Here is a 21,734-nt window from a genome sequence, read left to right on the forward strand (position 1 = left end):
CTCTCTGTGTGGTTTGTGCATTACACAGAGAGCTGGACAGAGAGGTGGGGGAGCGCACTAGAGTTTAAGGTGGGGGTAACGCCCCCTGTTGGGGCCACACTCTTCTCAGCTACGATTCCTCCCTCCTCCCTCTCCCAACAGGTGATGAAATTCTGGAACTCAATGGGGAGTCGATGGCTGGACTGACACATCAGGATGCTTTACAGAAGTTCAAGGTGACCGTTTGTTATCCCTCTACGGCCAAATGCTCAGGCCTCCAGACAAAGGAACCAAGCTCCCAACATCACCCTACTTCTTACAAACCTACACATTCTAACGGTGGGCTCCTTTGCATGGGGCACCCTGCTGACACCAATCTTGGCACAGTGCCCAAGGCCCCACTCAGGAAATCACAGTGTGGCCAGGACTGTTGTCAGAGGCCACGTCAGCTGTCTAAGGTTTATAGCACTGTTTCAAAACGTTCTGTGTGTTTCTGTTACAATCTGCTTTAAGTTTGGAAGACAGTCACTGAAAGATATTTTTTGAGTCTCCGACTAGTTAGTTCAAGACTGTCTTTTTGGCATATATATGTATATATGATGGAGAGGGAGGCCTGACGTGCTGCGATTCATGGGGTCACAGAGTCGGACACGACTCAGCAACTGAACTGAACTGAACTGAACTGATGTGGTATGTGCTCACACACGTGTTCAGTTGTGCTCTTTGCGACCCCATGGACTGCAGCCTGCCAGGCTCCTCTGTCCATGGCATTTCCCAGGCAAGAATATTGGAGTAGGTCGCCAATTCCTTCTCTAGGGGATTGTCCCGACCCAGGGACTGAACCCATGTCTCTTGCATCTTCTGCGTTGGTAGGAGGATTCTTTACTACTGAGCCACCTGGGAATGGGCTTCCATATAGCTCATCTGGTAAAGAATCTACCTGCAATGCAGGAGACCCCAGTTTGATTCCTGGGTCAGGAAGAGCCACTGGAGAAGGGAACAGCTACCCACTCCAGTATTCTGGCCTGAAGAATTCCATGGCCTGTATAGTCCATGGGGCCCCACAGAGTCAAACGTGACTGAACAAGAGGAGTCAAATGTGTCTGAACAACTAATCAACAGCATATGTATATACAGGTTTCCATATCACACACACACGCACACACTCTGCCACATGTTCTTCAAAAACATGTTCTTCCACTACTGTTATTCACAAAAACATAAAAATAAAAAAAGGTCAGCCTTGCTCTGAGCTGCTGCTGGAAGCTGTGACCCTCTCTGTTTCAGCACGCCAGAAAGGGGCTGCTCACCCTCACGGTCAGGACCCGCCTGGCGGCCCCCCACTCGCTGGGCAGCCACCTGTCCCCGCCACTGTGCCGCTCCCTGAGCTCGAGCACCTGCATCACCAAGGGCTGCAGCTCCTTCATCCTGGACAGCCCCGAGGCGCCCGCCAGCAGCACCAAGCCCAACGACAGGATCCTGGTGGAGGTGTCCCTGAAGAAAGGTAGGCAGGCGTTGCCTCCCAGGGGCCTCACTGTTCTCCTCCACCCTCTGACTGGACCCCCACTTCTGAGCTGTCTCCCTGACTTTCCTAGGAGGAATCAGGCCAGGCTGTTGTCCTTAAGCAGATTTTTGTTGTTGGAGTATAGTTGCCTTATGGCTTCCCAGGTGGTTCAGATGGTAAAGAATCCACTTGCCAATGCAGTAGACGTGAGTTTGGTCCCTGGGTCAGGAAGATCCCCTGGAAAAGGCAATATCAACCCACTTGAGTATTCTTGCCTGGGAAATCCCATCTACAGTCCACGGGGTTGCAGAGTCGGACACGACCAAGGACCGAGCACACAGATGGTTGCTTTACAATACTGGGTTAGTTTCTGCTGCACAGGAAAGCGAATCAGCTATAGTGAAGTGAAGTCGCTCAGTGTCCGACACTGAAGTGTCAGACTCTTTGCGATCCCATGGACTGTAGCCTACCAGGGTTCTCTGTCCATGGGATTTTCCAGGCAAGAGTACTGGAGTGGGTTGCCATTTCCTTCTCCAGGGTATCTTCCTGACCCAGGGATCCAACCCAGGTCTCCCGCCTTGCAGGCAGATGGTTTAAGGGAGCCACAAGGGAAGCTATACATATACATATATCCCCTCTTTTTTGGATTTCCTTCCCATTTATATCACCAGATAGCAATGAGCATAGTTTCTGTGCTGTACAGTAGGTTCTCATTAGTTAGCTATTTTATACATGGTCGTGTATATATGTCAATCCCAGTCTCCCAGTTCATTCCACCTCCCTTTCCCCCTTGGTACCCATATGATTGTTCTCTATGTCCGTGTCTTTGTTTATGATTTTCCAATGTTTTATGATTATTGTTTAGCCCCAGGGTCTAGGGCTCTATTTGTTAACAGAAACCCAGGACACAAGATCCAAATTCAGTCAATTCAGTCAGTGTGTTCTGGTGCAGTGGTTCAAATAAAACAGAATGAAGCAAACACAGGTCTCTCTCTCATGCATACACACACACACACACACACACACACACACAGACTCATGACCAGGAGTTACAGCTCTACGGTGAATCTGCTGGGAGCTTGGATAGGTCGCTTGCCCTCTCTGGGATCTTTTTCTTACTTGCGGCAGAGAATTGAGATGCTCTCACACTCAGACATTTGAAGATCAACATCCAGTCCCTTCACCACTTGGGGTGGATGCTGACAGCGATGGGCTCATCAGGCCCTCCCCACCAGAGTGCAGCCCGGCTGAGACCTGGAGGGTGAAGAGGAGGCGGCCGGCCCAGATTGTTGGGAGAGAGGGAAGGCCAGTGTTGCTGCAGCAAGGTGGGCAGGGTGAGAAGTGGTTTTGGAGCACTTCGTGGGGACAGAGAGAAAGAACCTGCTGGCCTTTGTAGTTTTCTTGTTGTTGTTCAGTTGCTCAGTCATGTCTGACTCTTTTTGTGACCCCCATGAATTGCAGCATGCCAGGTTTTCCTGTCCTTCACTATCTCCCGGAGTTTGCTCAAATTCATGTCCATTGAGTCGCTAATGCCATCCAGCCATCTCATCCTCTGTCACTCTCTTCTCTTTCTGACCTCAATGTTTCCCAGCATCAGGGTCTTTTCCAGTGAGTTGGCTCTTTGCATCAGGTGGCCAAAATATTTGGAGCTTCAGCTTCAGCATCAGTCCTTCAGTGAACATTCAGGATTGATTTCCTTAGAATTGACTGGTTTGATCTCTTTGATTGATACTCTGCTAATTGCAGTTGGAAATCCTTGAGGGACTTCTGAGCACTCTCTCCATGACGAGCTATGTTCCAGCCATACTGGCTGGCCTCCTTGTTGGCTCTCCTTCCTTCTTCCCTCCCTCCCATCTTCCCTCCTTCTTCCCTCCCTCCCATCTTCCCTCCTTCTTCCCTCCCTCCCATCTTCCCTCCTTCTTCCCTCCTTCCCTCCCTCCTTCCGTCCCTTCCTCCTTTCTTTTTCCCTTTTTTCTTTCTCCCTCCCTGTCTTCCTGCTTTCTTGTTCCCTACTTGATCTCAGCATCTTCATCTGCCTTGGCCACTAGTTTCTGACCCTCGAGCAGTGCCTGTTCACAGCGATGCTCTGCGACTATGCATGGAGTGACTGCATTGATCAATAGGAGACATCAGCGAACCCAGCACAAGTCTGGGCCCCTGAACCCAGCACAAGTCTGGGCCCCTGACAGACCAGGCACACCTGGTCTAGTGCAGTCACAAGCCCCTGCCTCCGCCCTGTTCTGCCTTCCAGAGGCTGGTGTCGGGCTGGGCATTGGACTGTGCAGCGTCCCCTATTTCCAGTGCATTTCCGGGATCTTCGTTCACACGCTGTCTCCAGGATCCGTGGCACATCTGGATGGTCGACTGCGGTATGTCCCGATTATGTTTTGGAAAAGATCTTAGGGAAGGAATTCCTTAGTGTGTCAGGAGATTGATCAGAAGATAAGATCTTTAGAATTGCTCCTCAAAGTGTGGTTCCTGGACATTGACTTCCAGGTGTAGTTCCAGCGGCATTGACATCCCTTGGGATTCCCTTGGACATGCAGAATTCCACAGCCCTCCCCAACTCACTGAATCGGAACCAGCATTTTAAGGAGATCCCGGGGAATTTGTATACATGTCATCATGTAAGAGATATTGTCTTGGAGAATGATGGCCAGAAACAGAAAACATGGAGTGAGCATACTTTAATTCAGATGTAACTGATGTTAATTGTATAGTGACATAAACAGGAGGTTCAAGGAAGTTTGCCTATGTAGTCTATATGGAAAAAAAAGCTTACTAAGCAAATCAGTAGTATTAACTCCGTTTCTTGGTAGTACAAACAAAAGATTTTTCAGCATTTCACGTATGTCTTTTTACAAATAACTTCTAAGAAAAGTAAAAATCTAAATTTTATTTTCAACAAGTTATCTGAGTCTAATAATAATATTTTATTCCAGTTTAACTTGTTAGAATACTCAGTTCCGCATTCATATATGGTTTATCTTCTCTCATCGAGCATATGACATATGCTGATAGCTCAACAGTAAAGAATCTGCCTGCCAAGCAGGAGGTTTCTGGGTCAAGTTTAATTCCTGGGTCAGGAAGATCCTCTAGGGAAGGAAATGGCAATCCACTCCAGTATTCTTACCTGGGGAATCCCATGGACAGAGGAGCCTGGTGGGCTACAGTCCATGGGGTCACAAAGAGTCAGACATGACTTAGCTACTGTTTACATCAACTTATGCTATATATTTAAATGTAGCCCAGATAATATATCTTCAGGTATACCTTCTCTACTGAGTTTGGGTTTTGCTAAATCAGCAGGGTTTGGCCATATTTTAACGGTTTTCCTATCACTATAGTATGTACAAGCTTGAATTAGTGATGGGTTTGCTGCTACCCTAGGCAGGAGGGTGACAGCTGATTGGCTGAGCTGCTGTGCTGTCACCCAGGACGGAGTGGCTCAGTCAGAGTGATGGCTTTAGTCCAAATCTCTTGAGATACTCTTCCCTCTTAGACTTCAGATGAGTAGGGATTGTTTTGGAAACTTTCACTTTCCTTGGCATGAGGTGCTGTCTGGTGATGGCCTTCTTTTACAGCAATGAAAATGTGTGCTTTCTTAGCAAGGAGAAGGAGAAAAGGGAACCAACCAACTCTGCAATAGCAATGTAGAAGAAAGAAGCAGCCGACCACAGCAGCAGGAACCGTGAAATCAGTGTCAGGAGACGTAAATTTCAGTCCCAGCTCTGCTGATAACCAGCTAGGGCAGATGATGGCAAATGAGGGCCCACCATCTGTTTGTTTTTTTTTTTTTTAATAACGTTTTATTGGAACAAAGCCATACTCATTGATTTACATATTCTCTAAGGCTGTTATTTTTATGCCATGACATTAGAGTTGCAGAGTTGCCATAAAGATTGTATGGTCTGCAAAGCCTAAAATATTTACTGCTGCTACTGCTAAATCACTCCAGTAGTGTCCGACTCTGTGCGACCCCGTAGACAGGAGCCCACCAGGCTCCCCTATCCCTGGGCTTCTCCAGGCAAGAACACTGGAGTGGGTTGCCATTTACTTCTCCAATGAAGGAAAGTGAAAAGTGAAAGTGAAGTCGCTCAGTTGTGTCCAACCCTTAGCGACCCCATGGACTGTAGCCTACCAGGCTCCTCCGTCCATGGGATTTTCCAGGCAAGAGTACTGGAGTAGGGTAAATATTTACTATGTGGCAGTTAACAGAAAAAGTTTTTAGTCCTTAAGTAAGGTCTTATTGAGATAATTTCACTCTCTCTGTCTCATTTTCCCCATATGTGAAGCAAGGGAATTGGCTTGTACAAATCCCCTGTTTATCGAAGCAGCCTTATTTTTTCTACCTCGTCTCCCTCCCATTTCCTGCCTGATAAGAATGAACTCCATGCAGGAACCTCAACCAGTGATTTCTTCTCTACCTTTTAGAACATCCCATTTGTTCATTCCCTTAAACTTTCTGCGTATGAGGACACAGAAGGCCCAAGAGAGGACGTGATCAGTTTACCTGTGGTTAATTGGTTAATCCATTACACTGGTTAAACTACACCCTCCATCTCATTCGAGCTTAAGTTAGATAGAGAAGGGCAGAAAAAGGTTACAAACTGTGGTGAATGTTGCCCCATTCTGGGATGCACTGTCTCCCATTTTGTGGTCATGCATGAAGGGGGTGTGTGATGAGCTGCTTTGGTCAGCAAGGTGAATTTGCGGTCTCATCACGCACCCTAGGCAGAAGTGGGACCTTGGGGCTTTGCACACGCCCTGTGAATGAGCTGCCTGACAGCTCCCTGTTGCTGCCTCTTACAGATGCGGCGATGAGCTGGTGGAGATCAACGACTCTCCCGTTCACTGCATGACGCTCAACGAAGTCTACGCCATCCTGAGTCACTGTAACCCGGGTCCCATCCCCATCATGGTTAGCCGCCATCCAGACCCACAGGTGACTCCCCCTGGGCCTCCTCTCCCTCCCAGGCCCACTCTCACAGGACTCCCATGGGAACAAGAAGTGGTGAACATGCAGACGTTAACTGAGTTTGAACCAAGCGTCTATAGTAACAAGTTTCTGCAGCAGAAGTCCTATGACAAACTCCTAGACACTGAGGCACTTGGCATTAGCTCAGGAGGTTCTCATGGCTGAGTTAAAGGCCTTAGGGCAGGAAAACATAGACCCAGAGTTTCTGTTAACAGATAGAAGAGATTCACTCATCCATGCATCCAGCGGGTCCCCACTATGTGACTCTCTGGAGCTGGGCACTGGGCACACAGGGAGAAGTGAGCGAGCTCCTGGCACGCAGTCCTGCCCTCCAGATCCTTACATTCCCATCAGACTGGCAGAGAAATCATTGCAATACAGCGTGGTCAGTACTGTGAGAACACAGGCACACAGAAGGGAAGGTTAGATAAAAGCAAAATGTACTGGAAGTTAGTTTTCTCCAGGCAAAGACTTTGTGGAAGGTCATTCCAGGCAGCAGGGACACAGAGTTACGTTGCGGAGTCATGAAGGCACCTGCCGTGGAAGGAGGGAGGGGTAGGTTCTTGGGACTGGGGGGCAGAGATGGGAGCAGAGGGTTGAGAATGCAGTTTGGTGAGGCATTGGGGTCACATGCCAAGGGCTTTCCACAGGACGCTAAGTGTTTGCATTCTGTGGGTGGTAACGAGCTAGGGGAGTCTGAAGCTCTAGCTGTAACATGTTCAGGATTTTCTTTTTACCCTTTGATTGCTCTGCAGAGGACAGGATGGAGTAGGTGGAGTTGGAGTTTTTTGTAGGAAGGAAACAGATGATGAGGCCTGAATTAAACAGCAGATGTGGGAGGAGAATAGAGCAGAAGGGGCAGCAGGAGGCAACTTGGGAAGAATCAACAAAATCTGTTGGTTGGGGACTTCCCTGGCAGTCCAGTGGTTAAGACTCCACACTTTCAATGCAGGGGGTGCAGTTTCAATCCCTGGTCGGGGGACTAAGATCCCACGTGCCTTATGGTATGGCCAAAAATAAACAAATAAATAGACTAGCAACAAGGATTTAAAAAATCATCTTCAATTCTAAGATGTTAGAGAAAAAAAGAGAGAGAGATGTATTGGCTGATTAGGTTTGGGAAAAGAGAGAGGAGAGCCTAGGAGGACTGGAGTATTTTTAGATTGGAAGATGGAGCAAAGGCAATACCACAGCCAGAACAGAGAACTGGAGAAGGGAGTGGACTTGGGAGGAAGGAGAATCGCTGAGGCAGTCCAAGCTCAGAGTTGGAAAAGAATTTCCAAACACAGAGCATTTCAGAAGGCAGTGAGTTTATTAAGAACAAAGAGCAGAGGTAATGTGGGCAATTAGAGCGCAGCAGGCCAACCTCCAGGCAGACATGGCAGGCCAGAGAGAGCCTACAGTTTCCGTGAGTTAATAGCCAGTTTTTATAGCCTCAAGACAAAGAAAATTCCTGTTGGGTGGTTGGTGTTAGGCGATTGGTTGGGGTGCTATTGGGTGTTTACTGGAGTTGGCATCTTTGCCTAATTGGGAGTCAGGAAGCTTGTTAGTGATGATCAGGAGGCTTTTGGCAAAGCCAAAGGGGCTCAGTCAGCTTCAGAGGTGACCTTGGTTCTGGGCTCCACTTCTGAGGAGGCCGAACACCTGTGACCTTAGGGCAGAACTCAACAAGAATGATCTCAGTTGGGGACTGGTGAGATGGAGGCACTGTGGGATGTTTAGTGAGACAGGCCAGCAGGCAGTTACCTTTAAGGCTGATAATGGCTGGCTTTAGAAAAGGCAGAGGAACCAGAGATCAAATTGCCAACATCCCCACTGGATCATCAAAAAAGCAAGATAATTCCAGAAAAACATCTACTTCTGCTTTATTGACTATGACAAAGTCTTTAACTGTGTGGATAACAACACATTGTGGAAAATTCTTAAAGAGGTGGGAATACCAGACCATCTTACCTGCCTCCTGAGAAATCTGTATGCAGGTCAAGAAGCAACAGTTAGAACTAGATATGGAGCAATGGACTGGTTCCAAATTGGGAAAGGAGTACGTCAAGCAGTATTGTCACCCTGCTTACTTAACTTCTATGCAGAGGACATCATTCGAAATGCCAGGCTGGAGGAAGCACAAGCTAGAATCAAGATTGCTGGAAGAAATATCAATAACCTCAGATATGCAGATCACTCCACCCTTATGGCAGAAAGCGAAGAGGAGGAAAGTGAAAGAGGAGAGTGAAAAAGTTGGCTTAACATTCTTAACAAAACTTAACATTCAAAAAACGAAGATCATGGCATCCAATCTCATCAGTTCATGGCAAATAAAGGAGAAACAATGGAAACAGTGAGAAACTTTATTTTCTTGGGCTCCAAAATCACTGCAGATGGTGACTGCAGCCATGAAATTAAAAGACGCTTGCTCCTTGGAAGAAAAGCTATGACCAACCTAGATAGCATGTTAAAAAGCAGGGACATTACTTTGCCAACAAAGGTCCATTTAGTCAAAGCTATGGTTTTTCCAGTAGCCGTGTATGGGTGTGAGAGTTGGACTATAAAGAAAACTGAGTGCTGAAGAATTCATGCTTTTGAACTGTGGTGCTGAGGAAGACTCTTGAGACTCTCTTAGACTGCAAAGAGATAAAACCAGTCAATCCTAAAGGAAATCAGTCCTGAATATTCATTAGAAAGACTGATGTTGAAGCTGAAGCTCCAATACTTTGTCCATCTTATGGGAAGAACTGACTCACTGGAAAAGATCCCTATGCTGGAAACGATTGAAGGCAGGAGAAGGGGATGACAGAAGATGAGATGGTTGGATGACATGACCGACTCCCAGCAGAAATAGGATAGAGAAGGGGATGGTGGGTAAGATCTACACAGGCCCGTGTGGCAGGGTTCAAACACAGCTCTGCTTAGTTAGTGAGCACTGACAGTACGTATGCTGGAGGAAATATTTATGTATTATTTGGCTGCTGCTGCTGCAAAGTCGCTTCAGTCATGTCCAACTCTGTGCAACCCCATAGATGGTAGCCCACCAGGCTCCCCCTGGGATTCTCCAGGCAAGAATACTGGAGTGGGTTGCCAGTTTCTTCTCCAATGCATGAAAGTGAAGAGTGAAAGTGAAGTCGCTCAGTCCTGTCCGACCCTTAGCGATCCCATGGCTGCACTGGGTCTTTTTTTTTTTTTTAACTTTTTATTTTTACTTTATTTTACTTTATAATACTGTATTGGTTTTGCCATACATTGACATGAATCCACCACGGGTGTACATGCGTTCCCAAACATGAACTGCCCTCCCACCTCCCTCCCCACAACATCCCTCTGGGTCATCCCCGTGCACCAGCCCCAAGCATGCTGTATCCTGCGTCGGACATAGACTGGTGATTCGATTCTTACATGATAGTATACATGTTTCAATGCCATTCTCCCAAATCATCCCACCCTCTCCCTCTCCCTCTGAGTCCAAAAGTCCACTATACACATCTGTGTCTTTTTTGTTATCTTGCATACAGGGTCATCATTGCCATCTTTCTAAATTCCATATATATGTGTTAGTATACTGTATTGGTGTTTTTCTTTCTGGCTTACTTCACTCTGTATAATCGGCTCCAGTTTCATCCATCTCATCCGAACTGATTCAAATGTATTCTTTTTAACGGCTGAGTAATACTCCATTGTGTATATGTACCACAGCTTTCTTATCCATTCATCTGCTGATGGACATCTAGGTTGTTTCCATGTCCTGGCTATTATAAACAGTGCTGCGATGAACATTGGGGTACATGTGTCTCTTTCACTTCTGGTTTCCTCAGTGTGTATGCCCAGCAGTGGGATTGCTGGGTCATATGGCAGTTCTATTTGCAATTTTTTAAGGAATCTCCACACTGTTTTCCATAGTGGCTGTACTAGTTTGCATTCCCACCAACAGTGTAGGAGGGTTCCCTTTTCTCCACACCCTCTCCAGCATTTATTGCTTGCAGATTTTTGGATCGCAGACATTCTGACTGGTGTGAAGTTTTGTGGTTTTGATTTGCATTTCTCTGATAATGAGTGATGTTGAGCATCTTTTCATGTGTTTATTAGCCATCCGTATGTCTTCTTTGGAGAAATGTCTATTTAGTTCTTTGGCCCATTTTTTGATTGGGTCGTTTATTTTTCTGGAATTGAGTTGCATAAGTTGCTTGTATATTTTTGAGATTAGTTGTTTGTCAGTTGTTTCATTTGCTATTATTTTCTCCCATTCAGAAGGCTGTCTTTTCACCTTGCTTGTATTTTCCTTTGTTGTGCAGAAGCTTTTAATTTTAATTAGATCCCATTTGTTTATTTTTGCTTTTATTTCCAGAATTCTGGGAGGTGGATCATAGAGGATTCTGCTGTGATTTATGTCGGAGACTGTTTTGCCTATGTTCTCCTCTAGGAGTTTTATAGTTTCTGGTCTTACATTTAGATCTTTAATCCATTTTGAGTCCTAACACTGCACTGGGTCTTAATTGCTGCATGCAGGATCTTCTGTCTTTGTTTCGGCAGGCAGACTCTTAGTTGTGAGTGAAATCTAGTTCCCCAGTGAGGGATGGAACCTTGCAGTGGGAACACAGAGTCTTAGCCCCTGGACCACCATGAAGTCCCCAATCTTAGCCATTTTGAAGCATGGAGTTCAGTGGCGTGATGGACATTCACATTGTTTTGCAGCCATGACCATCAGCCATTCCCAGGACTCTTCATCTTGCCAAAGTGACACTCTCTGCCCGTTAAACAGCCCTCCTTCTCCCCTCTGGAGAAGACTCTTCTCACTTTCTGTCTCCCACTGTGTCCCAAGCTTCCCTCTGTTTGCTCTCTGATTTTGACAACTCTGCATACCTCGTCTAAGTGGTGTCATATGTGACTGGGCGCTTTCACTCAGCATGGTGTCCATTAGGCTCACCTGTGCTATGGACTATGTCAGCATTTCCTTCCTTTTGAAGGCTGAATAAGACTCCATTGTATATCTAGAGGCCATATTTTGCACGTCCCTTCATTTGTTGATGGACACTTGAGTGGCTCCCATCTTTTGGCTATTGTGAATCCTGTCGCTATGAACCTGGGTGTGCAAATATCTGTTCGAGTCCCTGCTTTCCATTCTATGTGGGTAATATACAGGAGTAGAATTGCTGGCTCACATGGTAATTCTATTTTTAATTTTTTGAGGAACCGCCATACTGTTTTCCATCTTGGCTCTCTTATTTTACATTCACACCAGCAATGCACCAGTGTTTCAATTTCTCCATATCCTTATCAACACTTGTCACTTTTCTGTCTATTTATTTTAATGACTTAATTTTTAGTTTTGGCTGCACTGGGCCTTTGTTGCTGTTCAAGGGCTACTCTCTAGTTGTAGTGCACAGGCTTCTCTTATTGCAGAGGATGGGCTCTAAGGTGTGCGGGCTTCAGCAGTTGTGGCCCATGGGCTCAGTTGCCCTGAGGCAGCTGGGACCATCCCAGACCAGGGAGTGAACCTGTGTCCCTTGAATTGGCAGGCTGATTCCTAACCACTGGACCACGTAGCCATCCTCATGGGTGTCAAGTGATAGCTCATCGTGTTTTGGGTGTTTTTAAAAGATTTTTTTGATATGGGCCATTTTTAAAATCTTTATTGAAATTGTTACAATACTGCTTTCATTTTTTGTTTTGGTTTTTGGCCTCGAGGCATGTGGGATCTTAGCTCCCGGACCAGGGATAGCACCTCCTACCCTCTGCTTTAGAAGGGGAAGTCCTAAATCCTGGACCACCAGAGAAGTTCTCTCTTGGTTTTGATCTGCATTTCCTTAATGATTACTAATGTTGAACATCCTTTCACAGGCTTGTTGGCCATTTGTCTGTCTTCTTCGGAAAATATCTATTCAAATCCTATGCCCATTTTTACTTGGATGGTTTGATTGTTCTTGCTGTTGAGTTGTAGGAATCTGATTTGCCTAAGTCTTCTCCCATTCTGTGAGTCCCATTTCACTCTACTGATTTTGCCCTTTGTTGATTGATACATGGAATATTTTCATTTTGATGTTATCCGATTTGTCTCTTTTTCTTTCTTTTTATCTTTTTCTATTTCGTCATCCAATTGTATCTATATTTTCTGTCCCATTTATCTCATAGTTCTTTGTTATGCAGAATATTTTCATTTTGAGATTGTCCAATTTATCTGTTTTTTTCCTTTTGTTGCTTGTGCTTTTGGTGTCCAAAAAGTTCTTTTTAAAAACCCTCTGATTTTACTGTGAAGTAGGTTCTATTGTTGTCACTGTTTTGCAGGAAAAAAATTGAGGGTTAGAAGCTTAAGTTCCTTGTGTGAGTGTGTGGTTAGAAAATGAGGGCACTGGGACTTGCACATGAGTCTGTTTGCTCCAGAACTCATACTTTTAACTATTACTCAAAGGTGATTAATTGCCTGTGGCAATAAGATGGCTAGGGTTACAGTTATGACATCGTTGTTGTTGGTAATAAAGGTGATGATGATGTCACAGCAGCGTTAAGTGTGGAAGAACTCCCCAGAGGTAAACTCTAAAATGGTAACTCTGCCCGGTTTGGCAGCAAGTAGTGGAGAAAAGGTTAGGGAGTTCAGAGAGGCCACCTTGAGAATCCCGTTATTGACACAGTTTGGACTTTGTCCATAAGATACTAGGGAACCACTGATGCCCAGGGTGTTTCTGGGAATGTCAGCTCTTTGTAGAGTGGGTGTGAATGAAAGACAGCAAAATCCAGGGGCCCAGCTAGGGAACTGGTACAGGACTCAGAACCTGATGCAGAACTTCCCACTATTTGCTTGAGGAGGTGATGTATATTTTCCAGGTCTCTGAACAGCAGCTCAAAGAGGCTGTGGCCCAGGCTGTGGAGAACGTCAAGTTTGGAAAGGAGCGGCACCAGTGGAGTCTAGAAGGTAAGGAGACGGTGAACTTACATTTGCAGCATCTTTGTCTTCTTAGAAAGCTTTGAGTCTAGCCACCAACTCACTCTCTACCTCAGGAACATAGTAGTCATCACAGATGAGCCTGGTTCATAGACAAGGATTGAAAGCTAACAGTCCACCAGCTAAATTGGGGTCCCATTATGCTTTGTTTCGGAGGCACGAGAGTTTAAAATCGTCTGAATTTGAATAGTTTTAAATCCACCAACTTTCTCTAGTTCTTTACAGTCCTCACCATTCCCTGTTATCTTATTTTACCAGGTTGCCTGTCTCACCTCTCTCCCTATAGGCATTTGAGATTTCAACCACTAGCCCATGCTAATAGGTTCCTTAGAAAGAATAATATCTATTAATAAAGTTTCTGACATGTATTGAGTTCTAATCTTGTTAGGCATGCTATTTAATACACTATTTCCCTGAATCTTCCCATATAATTTTTATGCATATTTTTGGGAAAATGTGGGGTCCTGAGAGGCTCCCTTATCCCAGATCAGCCACTGAGAGGCTCCCTTACCCCAGATCAGCCACAGAGTACACAGATAATCTGGGGTGGGAACCAGGCCGGCCAACTCCAATGTACAGCTGGTGGGCATTGGCCAAGTTTTGTGGAATGTCCATATTATAGAGTAATGTGCAGGCTTTAGCACTGATATTCACCAGGATGTTACACAGTCTGGAAAGTGTCCAGATAAAAGGACAGGATCCAGAATTTTATTTCAGTGGTGTTCTTCCATTTCCACCCACTCAACATGCATCTATGCTCAAGGGAGGAGGACAGAGAAAAAAAGTGTGACAGCGGTTATCTCTGATAGGCTGAGGGTGAATTTTTGCTTTCATTTCTTCCTTTTTGCAGCTGACTTTAAACAAAGATACATTTTTATTTTATGATCAGGAAAAAGCAAAAGAAAAGCTTTTTCTCTAAAGACGATTTGAATTATGAGCTTGATCGGCCTTGGCTCTGTACTGAGGTCTGAGATGCTCGCCTGTGGGGCTCCCCTGTTGCTCCTGGACTTGCAGAATGGCTGACATTTGAGCAAGAGCCTGGGCCTCGGTCTGCTCCCACTCTTCTGATCTGTGGTGCTAGGGAAGGGGCATCTTCTACTACTAGAGACAAAGAAGGGTCAGTGGAGGGTGTGTGGTTGGCCCTAGTGCTCAGAATATGACAGGGTTTCAGAAGGGGGCTCAGAACCAGGAGGAAGGGCTGCATAAGAAGAGAAAAGGAAGAGGGGAGTCTGGCTAAGGCACAGTGGTTTTCTGGCCCTGTTTCATCCTCATTTTTGGAAAGAAAGGTAACCTCTTGGTTATTGTTGTTCAATCACTAAGTCATGTCCAACTCTTTGAGACCCCAAGGACTATAGCCCACAAAGCTCCTCTGCCCATGGGATTTCCCAGGTGGGAATAGTGGAGTGTATTGCCATTTCCTCCTCCAGGGGGATCTTCCCAAACCAGGGGTTGAACCTGAGCTTTCTGCATTGGCAGGCAGGATTTTTACCACTGAGCCACCATGAAAGCCCGGACCTCTTGGTACAATGCTCAATGCGCCTTCACAGACATTTTCTCTCTTTGATTTTGAACCCCAAAATTTCCAGTGCCCCTGAAATGAGTATCTCCATTTTACAGATAGGAAATGGAGGGTGGAAGTTTGGGTTCCCCCAAAGGTCAGCAGGCTTTGAAATGGGCCATGGTCAGATTGTTGATTCAGAAGCATCCGGAGGCTCCACACCTATGGGAGCGAGGGATGTCTCAGGGCTGAGCAGAGGGGCCAGTTGAGCAGAGATGATACCAGACTACTTCCGCCCAGCCATGGAGCTCACATGGCCCACTGGAGGTGTCCTGTGTGCAGAATTGGTTGGGTCTTTCTAGCCTCATCTCCATCAGGCATTGGAGGTGGGCTGCCTTTTGGGCAAGGTGGTCCCTGAAGGGGCTAACAGCCAGGACATCAAGCCCTTCCTTGAAGGGCAACCTTGGGGATGCATCTCCATCTCTATGCCTGGAGACTCAGAAAGTTTGAATGATTTTCCCAGCCTGATGTCACTGGTGCTGGACACCAGACCCAAGACTTCTGAGCTTCATTCCAAAGTGACCTCCAGGGAGAAGCAGACAGCCTGGGCAAGCAGTGTACCCCTGGCAGGAGTCCTGAGACAGACCAGGGATGGAGTTTCATTTGTGCTTCCAATGCAGGTGTCAAAAGGCTGGAGAGCAGCTGGCATGGGCGGCCCACCTTGGAAAAGGAGCGGGACAAGAACTCTGCACCCCCTCATCGACGGGCACAGAAGGTCATGATCCGTTCCAGCAGCGACAGCAGTTACATGTCAGGATCTCCCGGGGGCAGTCCCAGCAGCAGTGGAGAGCAGCCACCCTCTGACCTGGAAGTCAGTGTGCACAGCCCCAGCCTGCCCCTGGGGCGGGAACCAGGGGTGCCTCCTGGGGCCCCATCCAGGCACCCCCAGGAGAGCCTGCCCCTCCCTGCAAGCCAGGGCAGCCACCCGCCACTGAAACTCAAGAAATCCTTTGAGATTTTGGTGAGAAAGCCTACATCCTCCAAGCCCAAGCCCCCACCCAGAAAATACTTTAAAAGTGACAGTGACCCTCAGAAGAGTCTGGAAGAGAAAAAGGACTCCCTGTGCCCTTCCGGACACACCTTGCCCACCTGTGGCCAGGTAAGAGAGGGTTGAGCATTCTCTTGCGCCAAGCAGGGTTGAACTGGGTTGTTAGTAGAATGTTAGCCGAGGGCAAGGAAGGGGTTTCTCCCCCATCAGAGAGAAGGGGCTGGGCTCAAGCTTAAGGCTGACTTCAGAGAGAGAGAGCTTTGCAGCTTGGCAGACCTCAACTGAAGCCCCAGTCTTGCTGAATGACTTCTGCGTTGCCATCCATGACAAGGCTGCTCTCACAGGTCTCTAAGCCTCAGTTTCCTTATCTGTTAATTAGGTCTAAGTTTATTTTAAGTTTTATTTTATTTTATCTTTACAAACGTTAGGGGTTTTAAAAGTTATTTATTTATTTATTTATTTTTGGTAGCACTAGGTCTTCATTGCTGCACAGGCTTTTTTCTAGTTGCGAATGAGCAGGGGCTACTCTCCAATTGTGGTGCGTGAGCTTCTCATTGCAATAGCAGCATGGGCTCTAGGGCATGTGGGCTCAGTAGTTGAGCCTCCTGGGCTCTAGAGCACAGGGTCAGGAGTTGTGGCATGTGGGCTTAGTTGCTCTGCAGCATGTGAAATCTTCCCGGATCGAGGATCGAACCCAAATCTCCTGCATTAGCAGGTGGATTCTTTACCACTGAGCCACCAGGGAAACCCCAGGATTATTTTTCTATGTGGACCATTTAAAAAGTCTGTATTGAATTTGTTACAATATTGCCTTTTTTGGCCATAAGGCATGTGGGATCTTAGCCCCCTGACCTGGAATCGAACCCATACCTCCTGCATTGGAAGGAAAAGCCCTAACCATTACACTGCCAGGGAAGCCCCTGGGGCTGAATCTAGAGGCTCCCTCCACGGGCTAAGGTGAGGATTCAAAGGAACCAACCGAGCGGATGCCTAACAGGCTCGCAGGCATATTGGTGTTCGTTGCTATGACCGTTTGTCCCTCACACCCCTGCAGACCTTCGCTTCCTTTCTCTGCAGCTCCATCCCTCTCCCTCACAGGAGGGCAGGCTCATGGCCAGGCAGTTGCTGTATCTTGAGCATTTTTTTTAGGCCCAGGTGCTGTGCTCTGTCTTAGTTAAGCCTGACAACCATCTGGGGATAAGAGTCCCTTTCATGCAAAGAGAAAGCCGAGGGACTCGCTCAAGTTCACATCGCCTGTGGGTCACTTTATCATTAGGCTTCGCTGTCTTTCACTTCTTCGGCAGATTTCACAGGGTAGGTAGAACTGGGGCCTCTGGTAATCCCCTCAAACAGTCCGCGATAAGGGTTGGGAAGCTTCAGGAGGAGCAAGAAACCCCAGAGAGGAAGGTGTTGAGTAGGAGGAGTGAAAGAGCAGACGAGGGAGAGAAAGCCAGGTTACTGAAGAGGAAGTACCATCTTGCAGAGAGCTGGCAGGATGTGGGCTCATTAGCAATTCATGGTGGAGTTGCCAGGGGGCTCTGTTCCCCTGCTCCTGTTTTTTTCTTTTTTTTTTTTGCTTTCCAAGCAAATGAATATTTTATTAACCTGGTATAAAAAAAATTTTAAACACATGGTAGGATTTTGACCTCAAATTCTTGTGAGGTCTGCTACTGAAATGAACTTACAGCTAGACAGTTTATGAATCTTGAAGATGCCTAGTCCAGTTAAGAGTTCAGAACAGACACCCTCACCTTGCGCGCCCCCATTTTAAGCAAACATTTCATTTTCCTTTGCGCCTAAGACCTGTGAGTCCCAGAGGGCAAATTAGGAACAGAGAAGCTGGGAAGCCAGGCTATCTACTTTGTTCCTGGAGACCCAGAGGGGGTCTGTGGGGGTCTCAGGGGCTGCCCTGGTGATGCCCTTGTGCCCTCTGGCCGGGTTGGAGGAGATACAGGGAGGGAGTCTCCCCAGGCGAGGCTGCTGGGGGAGAAGAGGGCAGACAGGGCCTCTGCTGCAGGCAAAAGTCCCCTGTCTTTGCCGCCCTGGCTGCTCTTCGGCATCCGTCTCTCCTGCCTGCACCCTCCCCACTTCCGCAGCTGCAATTCTCTGTCCTTCTGCTTTGTCCCACGAGGCCCACAGACCCTTCCACAGCCTTTTACAAAAGCACAGCCAGCACCATAATATTTTCCTGGGTGTTGGGTGTGCAGAGAAGGGACGACAGCACCATAAAACCAGGGGCTGTTTGCTGCATGTCATTCTTCTTAAACTATCCTCCACCATGTCTGGGGATTTCTCACTGGGTGTTTTTCTCTTTGGCCCCAGTGCGTAATATCTCTCCATTCTTTCCTCCTTTCCTCCCTCCAGGCCCTCCCTCTCCTCCTTTTTCTCTGTCTTTCTGTCCTCTACCCTCCACCTCCTCCAGTCTTTCCTCTCCAGGGTCCCATGACCTTTTTCAAGCTTTTATGACAGCTCCCGAGTGTTTTTCACCTACTGTAACTCAAGAGGACTTCCACAACCAAAATGACCTACAGGATATTTCTTTCAACAGAGGACCAATTCTCTCCCTTCTAGAAAATCAGCTTCAATGATCACTTTTGGTTAAAAATCACTTTCTCCCCTAAATCATCTCCTGTCTTCTTTCCCTTCTGTCTCCATCATTCACTACCGAGCACTATGCCAGGAAAAACTATTTACAGCAAAATTCAAGTGAAATCAATCTTACTTCAGGAGCTAATTGAAAAAAACCTCCCATGAATAGGGTGCAGTATCAGGTGTGTTGATGAAAAGACAAAACACATCCGAGTCTGTTCCAACATGCAAAGTTGCTTTCACCACTGTGGTTGGTACCCAGGGCACCAGCCTATGAAAGTGTCAACCATTCACGGATATACATAGGGTGCCGAGTTCCCTGGGTGCAGTTAAATTTCAGACACATGTCTTTTTTTTTTTTTCCTGCTGATGAGTGTCTTAGATACCAACAGTCTGATATTTTAAGCTTCTAATTTCATAACCAAACCTTGCTTTTATGAAGGACTAGTTCAAGAAACCCAATGATTCCTTTGGGTTGGTTGGTCTCTCGGTGTTTCCAAAGTGCTACCGTAGAACTCAGTTCTAAATAGGGAACCCTGGGCTGGGACAATGCTTGGTGAACACATTTCTAACTTGTATAGAATTATCCTTCCTAAGGAATGTTTATTGACAAAGTAGATATAAATCTCAGGCTGCAAATGTTTTCAGTTTCTCTCTTAGTCCCACATGGTGCTTTTGTTCCTCCTTGTTTCCTTCCTTTTGGAAGGGAGCTCACAGCCTTGTCTAATAGCCAGCCCATCATTCCACCTGACCCTGGAAAGAGCAGAAAAGAGATACCATCAACTGCAGTGTGGCAGAGTATTTCCCCTGCAGAAAAATTTTGGCAGCATCTTTCTTTAAATTATATATTTATTTTATTTTGTGGCTGTGTTGGGTCTGTCTGGTTGCAGGGAGCGGGCTGCTTATTGCAGTGGCTTCTCTTGTTGCAGAGCATGGGCTCTAGGGCACTCTGCCTTCAGTAGTTGGGGCTCATGGGCTTAGTTGCCCTGGGGCATAGGGGATCTTCCCAGACCAGGGATCAAACTCGTGTCCCCTGCGTTGGCAGGTGGATTCTTAACCACTGGACCTCCAGAGAAGCCCTATACAGCATCATTTTTATATTGGCCTTCTTTTCTTTCTGGGTTGCTGGTCTGCTTTTTGTTTCTACCATGGATGTTTATCTCTCTGGAACACTTTTCCTTGGCTTCTCTGCCTGGAAAGTTCTTACCCTTTGCTCAAGAGCCAGACAAGAAGCACTTCTCCTGAGAAGCTTTCTGCCCCCACTCTGGGACAGAACTGGGGCTGGTCCCTGCCTCTGGGCCCTGGCAACATCTTTCACGCTGTATGAAAATCCAGACTCTACTCAAGCATTAGAGAGTGACTTGGTGCTTGGTCCAGCTCACCCCTGAACTGGTTTGTGAAGCAGCCTGAGGCCACATCCATGCTTAATGGGAAAACCATCCTGCTCTAGACTGATCAGGTCACCCTGGGGGCAGCAGAGGGGAGCAATGGCACAGTTCCAGAGTTTCTGTCATCCTTCGCAACATCCTTTCTAAAGAGCTGAATGCTGTTGTCTAGTCGCTCAGCCATGTCTAGGTCTCTGTGACCTCATGGACTGTAGCCTGCTAGGCTCCTCTGTCCATGGGATTCTCCAGGCAAGAATACTAGAATGGGTAGCCATTTCCTTCTGCAGAGGATATTCCCGATCCAGGGATCAAACCCAGGTCTCCTGCATTGGAAGGTGGATTTTTTTTTTATTATTAACCACTGAGCCATCAAGGAAGACCATAAATAACGGAACAATGAATCACAATGTAGAAAGCAACAGATCCAAGTTTTCCTCTAAGGGTTCTAACCTTAACTTAATGAAGACTCGGGAGGCAGATCTCTGCCTCATTGTCTTCCCCCCTGGGAGGAGGAGGAGTTTGGCCAGATGTAGTGGTACACGAAGCAGTGCCAGCCCCAGTCCGCACCCCCAGCCCTCTTCTCCCTGTCACAGGGGGCCCAGGATCTTCACATCAAGTGGATGAGCCCTTGTCCTGGATGCCGACTCGTGTCCAGGAAGCAGAGGGATGCTCTGGGCCTCCAGGAGGTGTCAGCTCCCTGGTCACCCATGCAGGCAGCGCCATGGAGGAAAGGACCCTCTTGACCACCAGGGCTGCTATTGGGCTTCTCATTAAAGCCTCTCGATGTCGGCCCCCCAGTCCCAATCAGAGGGCTCCTTGCTTTCTCACAGCTGGAGGCTACCGTTTTGACACAGTCTCACTTCCTGTTTACACCACAGGAAGCCAGAGAACTGCTGCCACCACCGCCTCCACAGGAAGACACAGCGGGGAGAACCCCTCACGCCGCTGCTGGCCACCCAGGACCTGCAGTCGGGCCACACACGATACCCCTCTCAGAGGGCCAGCCAGGGAGGAGGGCAGCCAGCCCAGGTAGGTCTTCATCTGCCAGGAGGAGGGACCTTCTGGGTCAAGGTCCAGCACTAGGGGAAGACTGTCTGGAGCGTTAGAGCATCCTGCATGGCTGGACAGCTGGACCTGGGCTGGTGAGCGGTCAGGGTGGAAACCTCTTGGCTGGAGTAGTGATGCTGTGAGGCAGGGGGTGGGGAGGGAAAGCACAGTGGTGATGGGAGGAATGCGGGCCAATCCAGAGAGTCAGCTGGAGAAGGGAGCCCTTGGGAAAGGTCCCAGACACACCTACCCAACCACAGCGAGCGGCCGCTGCCTCCTGGGTGACAGTCTTCTAGAAAGCTGCTTCCAGCATTTCCGAGTCTGGGGATGCGGGTCAGAGAGGCATGAGTGAATAGCAGGTTGCTGGTGATCACCACCCGCATGTGGGGGATGGCCAGGGTGTGCCCCCATGGTGCCCCTGAGTGCTGAGATGTGAGCTGAATATTTAGAGCTTTGATGACAGAGGATGGGATTTGGGGTCAGGGAGACCAGGGTGGGAAACCTGGCTCTGTCCTTCACCAGTGTGATTTCGGGCAACTCAACTTTTTTGTGTGTGAGCCTCGATTCTCTCATCAGCAAGTGGGAAATCACATAGAACCCCAACGGGTGACTCAGTTCAGTAAGTGTGTATTGAATGCTGCTTTCAAGAGTCCCTGTACTGGCTTCTGGGGAAGGAGCGAGGCAGAGGAAGAGACAGACACTGGGAGAGAGAGACACACAGAGAAAGAGAGAGAGATGAGAATGAATGTGAAGGAGAATGAGAGAAAGAAGACAGACCAGT

At 47.5% G+C, this 21,734-nt stretch overlaps 1 protein-coding gene across 1 annotated transcript in view; it reads left to right on the forward strand.

Annotated features, from left to right (window-relative positions):
- Window positions 1–21,734, forward strand: part of IL16 (interleukin 16) — a 126,793-nt gene that overhangs the window by 88,334 nt on the left and 16,725 nt on the right. Inside the window, exons 7-13 of the mRNA XM_052659447.1 lie at window positions 142–215; window positions 1,267–1,483; window positions 3,735–3,852; window positions 6,296–6,428; window positions 13,269–13,356; window positions 15,565–16,043; window positions 20,785–20,935. Coding sequence (XP_052515407.1) covers window positions 142–215; window positions 1,267–1,483; window positions 3,735–3,852; window positions 6,296–6,428; window positions 13,269–13,356; window positions 15,565–16,043; window positions 20,785–20,935 — 1,260 coding nt within the window. The remainder of the gene's footprint in view (window positions 1–141; window positions 216–1,266; window positions 1,484–3,734; window positions 3,853–6,295; window positions 6,429–13,268; window positions 13,357–15,564; window positions 16,044–20,784; window positions 20,936–21,734) is intronic.

Source organism: Budorcas taxicolor, chromosome 21, assembly GCF_023091745.1.
Source record: "Budorcas taxicolor isolate Tak-1 chromosome 21, Takin1.1, whole genome shotgun sequence".
In the NCBI taxonomy this organism is placed as follows: domain Eukaryota; kingdom Metazoa; phylum Chordata; class Mammalia; order Artiodactyla; family Bovidae; genus Budorcas; species Budorcas taxicolor.